Raw genomic sequence first — 11,096 nt, forward strand, 5'->3', positions numbered from 1 at the left:
ATAATCAGTAGCGACGTGAAACTAAATATTAATAGCAGATACGAAAATAATATATTATTGTGATTTAAATTACGATGAATCAATTATGGCGAGTTACGGCTTACAATGATCATATCATGTATAATAGTTATTGATTATTGTCATAAATACCTATTGTATTTTAATGCATACTTGAATACCTTCTGTATTTCTTAAATATGTTATTTATATTTAATAAAAAAATAACAAAAAAATATTTTGAAAAAATAATAAACAAAATAAATTGATGCTGAATAGAACGGCGAAAGTCGAAACCCTAATAAACTAAGAGTAGTAGTCGTTTAAATAGTACTCTTCAATAATGTTGTAACTTATCGTACAGTAATACACTGATATTTTTTACAATTTCTCTGTAATTACGACCAGTAAAAAGAATAATCTGTAAAACTTCATTTTTTTAGTATTTGGTTTTATATGATATTGTGATGTAGTTCACCTTATCTTAAACAAACCTGTCCATCTAAGCTAAAACACTTAACACAAAGATTGAAACATAAAGTTGTTTTCATATTTTAGTGATTGATCCGTTTATTATATTTAATGTATTCAAATAAATTTAAAAAATTAACACTTGCACGAGTCCTAAGTACATTTAACTATAATATAATAAGATTGTCTTAAAATTCAATATTTTATTATTTTTCCAAAATACAAATAATATATACAAATAATCTATAATCTAGATCAATCAAAATCAGTCACAGAAAGAAAAACACTTGATTTAACATAATTTTAACCCCAATGAGCAAAATAGTGGGAAATGTGAGACACTGGTAATTAATGCGCACTAAAGGGTTAATATATATGTATATATATATATATATATATATATATATATCACAATAGTAAATTAGTAATAATTAGTTGTCTTCATTCAGGCCATACTTCATTTTTACTTTTTCCAACTCTGCTTTCTTCTTGTCAGTATCCAATTTTTTAAAAGCTTTGGTAGACTAAAAGCAAAAATAAAATAAAGTGTTACTATGGTCTATGTATATAATGAAAAAACAATGGGAACTTCCAGACAAATGTTTTTTTCTTATCAATTTCAGCTTAAGAACTTTAATTTCCAAAGATCACCCTTAGAGGAAATATAATATGTTGATATTTATCTGTTAATTAATAAAAAATTACATCATCATTACCTGATAATATAAAACTACTAAGTATCGGTTACAAACGTTGAATCCTGACAAGTGATCGCAAGCATTCTTAGCGTCAAATATATCTTCATACACAACAAAAGCTGTTCCTCGTGTATCTGGAGTATTACCACTGGAATATATATTTACAAAATTAAATAAAGAATAGAATATTTAAACTTATTTCTATAATTAATGACTTTTTTCGTGGTCTTCAAAAATAAAAACTTTTGTTTTCAATTAATTTTTTTATATAGTTAGTTATAATAATTGAAAACAATAATACTAACACTCTAATTTGACGAATAGCCCCATATTTTCCAAATATATCATACATTTCTTCAGCTGTTATTTTATATGGTAAATTTCTGATGTACAGTACTCTGTTTATCTCTGGAGGTAGTCTCACCTGAAATATGAAATAGGTAATCATTTATAAAAACAATATTTTTAATTATCAGGATAGTTCTTATATTACATTATAAAAAAAAAGTATAATCACGTTTTGTTTTAAATTTTTGAATATAATCACTTATTCTTAGGTGTAATAAATTATTTTTTTAAATCTATATTATTTTAAAGTATACCATTTTGATTATCAAGAATACACATTAGTATACATGCCTAATGCTTAAGTCACACACTGCCACGACTCACGAGTATACGAGTATAGCTAGCACTTTTGTCTCTTTTACCTTGATACGGTAATTCTCTGTTCTACGTCAGTTTATATTCCGTGAATAAAATAACACAAGATGAGAAGCAAAATATAGAAAAAATGTTAAGATAGCATACTTTATTTAATTTCTATACTCAAATTATTATTGTGTATAGAAATTATTGTAACTAAAGGCTAATATTGTAACTAAATTTACTAAACGCAGTTAAGGATATTAAATAAACATCAAAATAAAAGATCAAGCAGTTTATACAGAAGAATTGATACTATATTACTATTATATTATATTAATTATATTACTCAATAATGTATTATTATAACCAAATACGTCACAATAGTTTTGACTGTACTTACATTAGTTTTTCTTTGCATACTTGCAAGAGCCATTTTTTGTTTTTTAGTTTAAGAAAAAATTTAATTTGAAAAAATGTATGGAAGTAGGGAAAATTAGCTTTATAACTAACAATACACAATATTACCTAACATGTACGTAAAAATTAAATACATTTAATATTGTTATAAAAACAAAATTTTTAAGTTTACTGTTTATACCGTATAACAGAAGCATGAACGCTGAAACAAATTCATGATAACAGACATAACCATAAAAACTATATTATGTTATAGCGCTCTCGGTTCTAGGCATTTTTTATTTTTATGAGGTGTTTAAAAATTATGAGGTTTTTACAATAAATAAATTTACAAAAATATCTTTCACTAAATTATCATATTAATATATTATTTATAATAATCATAAATAAGATTTAAGAGGACGCTACTCAGGCCATTTCTAAGGAGTAAAGTATAGGCAATTTTTCGAAAAATCTTAATCAAAAGTTTGAACTATATAACGTATACTTAATAATACAGTAATGAGGATACTTTATTGATTGCCATTTTTTTTGTCAAACTATCAGTCATTTCTATAGGATAAATTACAATTTTTTTTCCATCAAAACTGCTTTGCGCGAGACAAGTATGTGAGAGTAGTAATAACAGTAGGTACCTATACTACATTTTCACAATGTATATAGAGAAGACTATCTATGGGGTAGCGTTTTTATATTTTTGATATCTACATAAACTTGATATTTTTTTAAAAACAAATAAAGAAATGAAAAAAAATGAATCTTTACCAATGAATTATTTTGATTGAGCTAAGTTATCAAAAAATTAAAAATGCTACCCTGTAGAAAAAATTCTTCTTTATCTACTGTAAAAATTTTACACGGTTATTGTAAAATATACCACCCTCGAATTCTTGTCTCCCGCAAAACCATTTTTCATAGATAAATTACGGGTGGATAGCGTCCTCTTAAGTCTTAACACAATTGTTCTTGGAAATTCTCTATTTCAGGTTTTTTTTCAGTAAAGGATTTACTTATTTTTTGTCATTTTAAAATAATATTTCAGCCATAATTATCAATATTGATTCTAAAAATATTTTGGATGATATACCTATTTTTAAAATAGAACAAAAATAGTTTTATCCTTGTTTTCTTATAGTACGTGCCGACAATAATTTGATATACTATCACTATAAACATAAATAAAAATGATACATAGACCATAGTCGGCTATTAATATTGTAGGAGAACATTATATAACCCTATCAATATGACATGAGTAATGCAATCGATACTTCTTTAGAGTAACAATGTTTGGCTTCATTTGTATACGGTTAAAGCGCAGCACTTTTCAAGTTAAATTCAAATTTCAATTCTATAAGCAAAGGCGTATTGTCGGTTGTGTAGTAATAAAAAAAATGGATTTGTCTTCAACGGTATTTTTTAATCCTAGCGATTCAGACTTCTCTACAACTCATTCACAATTAACTCCAGCGGACGAAGTAGGTGACGGTAGAACTAGGTACTAATATTTAATATTTTAAAATTTATTTTATTCTCTAGTACAAAATAGAAGATCAAGATTTAGCTTTATATTGGACAGACTTGAGCGTACAAACCGTTAATAAAAGAGATCGTTGGTTTCGATCAAGCTTAGAAACCAAAAAAGTTTTATTAAAAAACGGTAAGAAGTTTATAGTTTTAAATTTTAATTTCTATACTGGATTCATAATTAAATTTTATTAACTGAATTACAATATAATAATGGCAATGTATTGCTACAAAATACAATCCCTTATTCAAATATTTTTCCTAGTAAATGAATTCAATTATTAGATATAATAATTGAAGGTTTTCTATAATGTAATTTTAAATGGGTGTTCATTTAATAAAAATGTAAGAACGAAAAGCGTCAAATTGTTTACAATTAAAGACTAAAACGCGAAATAATTTTGTGAAATGTCTACCGAACCGATTTTAGCTATTTTTTTTTTGTTCTACAACATCTCTATGGGGGCTAAAAGACCGATTTTTTTATTTTCATTTTCAAACAAGTTTTATAAATATTTATATTTTAACTTTTTTATGTTTTTTCTAATAAATTTAATTATTTTTTTAATTGCTAAATCAAAAATTGGCCTTTTAGCCCCCATAAAAAGTAGTAAGCTTCACGTAAAAAAAAAATTGAATCCGTCCAGTTGATACGCCAGAAAATGACTTATACTAAAGTCATTTTTTATCAAACTTTCACCATAACTCGGAGAAAAATAACTTTTTAAGTATTATAACAAAAAAAATTTAATATTTTTTCACCTTAAAATTAGTCGGAATATTAATAATGACTACTAGATCAATTTTTGTCAAATATTGCCTATCCTTTGCCCCTTAATAAATAGCGCTTTCCGTTACGTTACGTTGATTGAAGATTTGTTGTTAGTTCTCACTAAAAAATTAAAAAATCATAACTGTATAATACATATTTTGTGATAATTTATTTAAAATACTTTATTTTATTATAATGACGTCTTTTATTTTGTTAAAGTGGAAGGTTACATACCTCCATGTTCACTTGTAGCAATTATGGGACCAAGGTATGTATTTTATACTAAAAAAATAAATATTTATTATCATAATATTATTAGTCAGATTAATGTTGCTACAACTTATTTTTAGCGGGGCTGGTAAAAGCACGTTGATGGGTGCTTTAGCTCATAAACTACCAGGTAAATAATAACAAATGTATAGTTAATCATACGTGTAGCACTATAATAGGGTCTATTACCTATAGAATTCACAGATTTATGGAAGAGGTATAAAACCATTTTTCGGGTTTTCTAGTTTTACCGCGTACAGAGTAGTAAATCGCGTTGATCTCATTAAATACTCATGTTGGACTTTTTTGGACAATTCCACAAGAAATCCCTCGAATTCTTTTTTATTCAATACGTAACGTCCATTTGTCTAAGTCTTATACGTCGCTTATAAACGGGTTATAGACTAATAGTTGAAACCTAAACAAGGCTGCGAAACAGTAAAAAACGTTGAATCGCAGTGTATAATAAAGCTGCATTTTTTTTGACGGAACTATTACAAATAGATATCAAAGAGTTTAAAACATAGCTGGATTTGGGTACACATGGTAAGGTTTTTGATTTATCAACAATTTGTATTCTATTAAGTTACTGGTAAATAACTGTAATCGTTTTGGTCTTTTCAAACAAACATTAATAATGTTTTACATTTAAATTATAAATATAATATAGCTCATTTGGAAGTCGAAGGTAATGTGAACATTGGAGGCGTTTCCGTTAATAAATTCATGAGGCATAATTCTGGATTTATGTATCAACATAATTTGTTCAGTGGGGTTTTTACTGTTAAAGAACATCTGTATTTTATGGTGAGTTTGTGTAAGAATAAAATCTATCGCTATGATATGTATAATATATGTATTTTCACTATTTATAGGCTAAACTAAAAATGGACAGACGAACGTCTGAAAAAATGTTAAGAAATCGTGTACTTGCAATTATCGAAAAACTGGGTTTAGGTCAGTGCGCAAATACAAGAATTGGATCTAATGGAGGCCACGACAGAGTAAGTTCAAAGCGGATCACCATTTCGTTACAAAATATTACTTATACCATGAGATTTTCATAGCTAATAGTATTATTATTATTTTAGGTTACATTGTCTGGAGGTGAAAGAAAAATTTTAGCTTTCGCAACCGAACTTTTAACTGATCCACCAATTTTATTTTGCGATGAACCGACAACAGGTGAGTGTTATTTGTTGTTTAATTGTATTATATCTATTTTAAATTTACATATTTTTAATTAAAAAAAAGGAATTAACTACACTACAATTGTTTTATAAATTAAAACTACTCCATAGGACCTATAGTATACCTCTATATGTATTTATTGTATACGTGATAAATAATATGTGGTTTTATAGGTTTGGATTCATATAGTGCTCAAAAAGTCGTTAATATTATGGAAGAGCTAGTATCGAATAATAAAAAGACCGTAGTTTGTATAATCCATCAACCTAGTTCTGAGCTCTTGAATGTGTTTCATCAACTAATTCTAGTGGCTGATGGTCGAATTGCTTATTCGGGTCCTGCGAATAAAGTAACATCGTTTTTTGAAAGGTAATTTTTCCTATTGGGTGTATGATATTGTAGGTATCCAGAATTACTACATGTCTGTATTAATATGTAATATTAGTAGTAGAAATGTACTTCCAGTAAAGTTATTTGAAAATAAATGTTATTTAAATTAAACAATTATAATGTAAAAGTCCAACAATTAAAAAGTAATTGTGTTGACTGTTGAATGGAGAATGGGATACATTATGTATCATACATAATATGTGTTAACATATAAAAAAAATAAACACATTCGTATTGGTTAATACTTATTAATTGTTAACTATAACTATATTATAATATAAACGTTTAGAAATTATTTTTGCTCTTTAGAGCTCGGAATAATGTAAATTTAATATTATGTTTACCATGTGTTCAGTATTGGTTATCGATGTCCTGAAAATTACAATTCAGCTGAATTCATTATGAAAATTTTATCAGATGGCAGTAGTTCCGTGGTTTCGGTTTGTGATGAATTCGCAATGAGCAAACACTCAGAACAAATACAATATTCTATCTCGAAGGAAATGTTTTTTGTACGTATAGATGATTTGTAAGCCTGTACTATTTAAACATTATAATTGTTCTATCACTAAATCAGGAACAGATTTTTTATTAATGTTTTTTTTTAGGAAGCAATAAACCCATCAATATTTCGTAACCAGTAAGTGAAAATAACAAAAATTGGTATTTATGCTGATATTTATTTTACTTCCTTAAAAAAGTGAAACATAAGATAACGAAAAGAATAGTAAGAAAATTTAAATTTAAGAAATATGATGAACTGTATAAAAATATAAAAACCAAGAAAAGGCTCCATAATGTTCAGAATGAATGGTGTATGAAAGATGTGGATAAAATAGTGAAAACCAAGAATAAAGACGGGGAAATGAAATTAAAAGAGAATTTTAAGAATTCATTAAATGGAAACTTTCTCAGAGAAACTACAGTGTAGATAGAACAAGAATTATATAATATGGCGATCTAGTTAAAAAGGATATAGTATGAAGAGAAAAATAGTAAAAAGCAGAATAAACATGATTAAATCAGTAGCCAGTAGAACCAGATGAGTTTGAGTGGAATTATGGAAATAGTTAGAAAACTTAGACGTGACCAGAGTTTTTTTTAACACTTTTTAACCTAACACTCAGTTGTTATCGAATAGCACAAATCTACTCTTATAAGTGGTGTAACGACTAAACTATGAAGATTATGTTATCATATTTTTGTAGCTTGTCACCGTTTTGGCCTGTGAAAATGTACCACTTAACTGGTCGTTACTTTCTGGAGAAAGTTCGTGATCCAACTATCGACGTCCATCGATTTTTACAAAAAGTCGTAAGTATTAACATTAAAACATTTTTAAACTGTGTATAAATTTAAAACCGAGACTTCCAAAATCTGGAATTTCAAAAAGATCTATCCTACTATTAATATGTATTACTCCGAAAATGTTAAGATATTGTATGAAAAAGTATTTTTAAAAATAAAACTGAATGAATAAAATAGTTGAAATCTGAAAGCTATTTTTATATTATTAGCATAATATACAATAGTTAAATACAAACAATACCAAGTAAAATAATAATAATTTGTCACATACGGGTACATTTTAGTTCAACTAAAAGTTTTTTTTTAATCAATAATTTTTGAAAACAAATAGTTAAAATAATATTTGTAGAACATTTTACCGAAAAATTATTATTATTTATTTAGTTAATCAGTATAATTTATTGTTCAAAAGTAATTGTAGTTGGGATCACTGTTATAAGAATCATCATACTGAATATATTAACTTTAATTCACTTTTTTTTTACATAATATTATACTTATCAGCAGTAGATATTGAACGATAAATACGGTTGATTATACTGGACATTGCTCTAAATTGCAAACTTAGGTATACTTTGATTTCTGACCATATACTTTGATGTAAATTAATACCAAGCACGCGATCCGTTCTACGGCGGTCCTTAAACCCTAAATATCGCGACCGTCTACCATGCAACTGTATAATTCGTTTACACCTAAAACTTATAAGTCTATAGAGTCCGTATTATAATAATATAATATAGCCTTCACGATATGGAAATTTAAAAAACAGCAATCAAGAAAAATGGTGTATATATAGTTTTTTTTTATCATATTGCTGGGCGTCGATGAACTACTTACAGGCACTGTTCTAGCTTAGAAATTTATCCCTTAGTGGTTTTTTCCTTTTTTAACATTTATAGGAGTATACAATTATTTTAACCACTCACAATAATTGATACTCATTTAGATAACATACTTAGTTGAGTTTCAAAAATTACTACCTATTCATATAATATGTAATTTTAATAATGGTAACGTTAGTTACTCTTAGTTTTTAAATTAACACCCTAAATTGTTTTTCTTTCATACCATAAGTAGTGAGGTAATGAGATTTTCTATTATTTTCCAATGCAGCCCTTTGCCCTTGTTTTCAGCCTCGCTTATTTTAGGGAAACTGCGCCCTGCCCTATTTAATTAAAATTAGAATGTTTAATGACTGATGAACTCATTGTATGTAAATAAAAACATATTTTTTGAAAAAGATACTTGTCATAAACTTGTATTCTTTCACCCTTAAAAAAATAACTTCTTCCCTTTTACACAAAAAAAAACGGTTATTGACCCTTGGCCAACCACGCACTCGATAATATTAAGATAACTAAAATTGATATAAGAACAAAAAACGGCGTTTGGCGCAGCGAAAAATATCTTACAAAATAATTTACGTAAAACATGAAAATGGTTATGATGACTTATGTCCTTTTTCACTAACAACGTAGAACTGAAGTCGACTTTTATCTGTTTTTTTTTTTTTTGTAAATTAACATAAGAAATACTTGTTTATTTGTTAGGTAATCGCGTTGATGGTCGGGCTGTGTTACTTAGGGACGATACAAGAAACCCAAGTGGCCATCCAGTCATTTCAAGGCGTTTTTTTTATACTGATCACGGAAAACTTCTTTACGCCCATGTACTCGGTGATGAGCCATCTACCTACGCAACTTCCCCTGTTTACCAGAGAATACACTTCTGGCTTGTATGGGGCCTCGACCTTCTACTTCGCTAACATGTTATCTACTGTATGACCTATCCGTCGAACTTATACCGAATCTACTTGGCTAATTTTTTTCTATAATATTAGATTCCGACGCTGATCATCGAACCGGTGGTTTACACGACCATTATCTACTGTATGGCCGGTCTGCAGAACGATCTTTACACATATTTTCTCACGGTAATCATCACGATTCTGGTGATGGCCGTTTCCACGTCTTGTGGTCAGTATTTACTCGTTTTCTGTTTTCATTGTAATTATCTCCATAAAATGTACTCTCCCTTTTCACTTGAACCTAAATATATTTTTACATATTCATTTTATTTTTGGTGTGTTCAGGCTACATGTTCAGTAATATTTTTGGATCAATGTCGTTAGCGCTGACGTTCGTCCAACCGTTCGACAACGTGATCATGATGTTGTCCGGAATTTTCCTGAACATAAGGTATTAGAATCGGTATTCATACACTGTAGATTACTGTGCAAAGTAAGATATGTTTTGTTTTCTCCCTGCTGACCCTTGAAATCAGCCTCTATAAATTTCTATAAATACTAGTCAAAAACTATTCGTGTTGATTAAAACTTATTTGTTTATATATAGGAGTATACCATGGTTCTTGCGTTGGGTGGTTGCCATATCGTGGTTCGAGCTCGGGTTTGAAGGCCTAACAATTTTACAATGGAAAAACGTTCCTTTCATAAGTGAGTAGAGACAGTTTTTTGTCATCTATGATACCATGTCATGTTAACTGTGAAATTTTTATTCTGTTAGAATGTAGCGAAGATCCGGATATCCCATGTTTGACAACTGGCGCCGAAGTGTTGGACAAATACGATTTCGTTTCGTCTAATCTAATGCCAAACATTTACAGAATGATCTGGCTGTTTACCGGTTTCCACGTGGTGTCGCTTACATGTTTCGTCATCAGAGCTCGCCTACACAAACTGTCTTAAAAATTGAAATGCGTTTTAATTGAATTATATATTATTTTTTTTTAACCAATCATATTCTTTAATATTTTCATATAATATATTTTTTTAATTTAGTCTGTGTCGGTTTTTTTAAAATTAAAATAAATGTGTAAAATCGAAAAACATAATTCAGAGACACGATTTTTGCAATACCAGCAGACTATTGCAAAAATTCGTCGGTGATGATAATGGCGACGCTGTAGCGGTGTAAACAAATTTTTATCTTCTTTTCATCTCCGGACTAGAAAGAGGGTCATCCTTTTTTTACAGAAGGGTCAGTTCCGTCTTTTATATTTGCGTATATGCGGTGTGTATTTTGACTACACGCGTATTGCGACATTTTTATATAGGTGGGAACCGTACTCCTATCGTTTTCTCACATACCGTCACACGAATAGTACACGGTATGGTCCCTCACCCTTTTTGGCTATCGTTCGACGTTATTACACGTGAGTTTGTGTGTATGTACTATACTCAGGGGGAGCAGCTGCCCCGTTGATTTTTACCAACAATCGCCACAGCGCGTCTTAGTCTGTGTACTTTTTTTTATTTTACAAGGGGCGTGAAATTATATAATATAATAAAATATATCCGCAATAATCATATATTTTATTTCCTGTAGACTTCATTTACAACGTAAGTCGAACGCCATAAAAAAAGTTTTAATAAAAATTAAAAT

At 28.5% G+C, this 11,096-nt stretch overlaps 2 protein-coding genes across 4 annotated transcripts; one reads left to right on the forward strand and one right to left on the reverse strand.

Annotated features, from left to right (window-relative positions):
• Positions 1 to 659: 659 nt before the first annotated feature.
• On the reverse strand, positions 660 to 2,425 carry LOC126840597 (splicing factor 3B subunit 6-like). Its single transcript, XM_050576449.1, has 4 exons — positions 2,215 to 2,425; positions 1,472 to 1,590; positions 1,185 to 1,314; positions 660 to 992 (listed from the first exon to the last, which is right to left on the reverse strand). Exons 1-4 carry the CDS (start codon positions 2,245 to 2,247, stop codon positions 900 to 902), a joined length of 375 nt encoding a protein of 124 aa, XP_050432406.1. The 5' UTR covers positions 2,248 to 2,425; the 3' UTR covers positions 660 to 899.
• Positions 2,426 to 3,559: 1,134 nt separating this feature from the next.
• LOC126840477 (protein scarlet-like) lies at positions 3,560 to 10,436 on the forward strand. Of its 3 annotated transcripts, XM_050576239.1 has the most exons (16): positions 3,560 to 3,709; positions 3,771 to 3,891; positions 4,750 to 4,798; positions 4,881 to 4,930; positions 5,471 to 5,607; positions 5,676 to 5,804; positions 5,892 to 5,985; positions 6,165 to 6,360; positions 6,737 to 6,893; positions 6,990 to 7,021; positions 7,590 to 7,695; positions 9,243 to 9,470; positions 9,533 to 9,668; positions 9,785 to 9,890; positions 10,047 to 10,147; positions 10,218 to 10,436. In XM_050576239.1, the coding sequence occupies exons 1-16, from the start codon at positions 3,626 to 3,628 to the stop codon at positions 10,397 to 10,399; spliced, it is 1,908 nt and encodes a 635-aa protein (XP_050432196.1). In that variant the 5' UTR covers positions 3,560 to 3,625; the 3' UTR covers positions 10,400 to 10,436. The 3 variants fall into 3 exon arrangements, with proteins under 3 accessions (XP_050432196.1, XP_050432197.1, XP_050432198.1); XM_050576240.1 differs by lacking the exon at positions 10,218 to 10,436 and having other exon boundaries at positions 9,785 to 9,932; XM_050576241.1 differs by lacking the exons at positions 3,560 to 3,709; positions 3,771 to 3,891; positions 4,750 to 4,798; positions 4,881 to 4,930 and adding an exon at positions 4,940 to 5,346.
• Positions 10,437 to 11,096: the final 660 nt, after the last annotated feature.

Source organism: Adelges cooleyi, unplaced genomic scaffold, assembly GCF_023614345.1.
Source record: "Adelges cooleyi isolate 19-005CV unplaced genomic scaffold, UGA_ACOO_1.1 ACOO_flye_CR_arks_rails_tigmint_CR_PRNA_376, whole genome shotgun sequence".
NCBI classification, from domain to species: Eukaryota; Metazoa; Arthropoda; class Insecta; order Hemiptera; family Adelgidae; genus Adelges; species Adelges cooleyi.

Bases quoted from the DNA above. Each gene is read 5' to 3' on its own strand.
- LOC126840477 (XM_050576239.1), top strand. From the start codon at position 3,626: ATGGATTTGTCTTCAACGGTATTTTTTAATCCTAGCGATTCAGACTTC. The intron at 3,892-4,749 runs GTAAGAAGTTTA...ATTTTGTTAAAG, and splicing joins AAAAGTTTTATTAAAAAACG to TGGAAGGTTACATACCTCCA. The intron at 6,894-6,989 runs GTACGTATAGAT...GTTTTTTTTTAG, and splicing joins TCTCGAAGGAAATGTTTTTT to GAAGCAATAAACCCATCAAT.
- LOC126840597 (XM_050576449.1), bottom strand. From the start codon at position 2,247: ATGGCTCTTGCAAGTATGCAAAGAAAAACTAAT. The intron at 1,591-2,214 runs GTAAGTACAGTC...TTCATATTTCAG, and splicing joins GTATGCAAAGAAAAACTAAT to GTGAGACTACCTCCAGAGAT. The intron at 993-1,184 runs GTAATGATGATG...TTTTGCTTTTAG, and splicing joins TAGTAGTTTTATATTATCAG to TCTACCAAAGCTTTTAAAAA.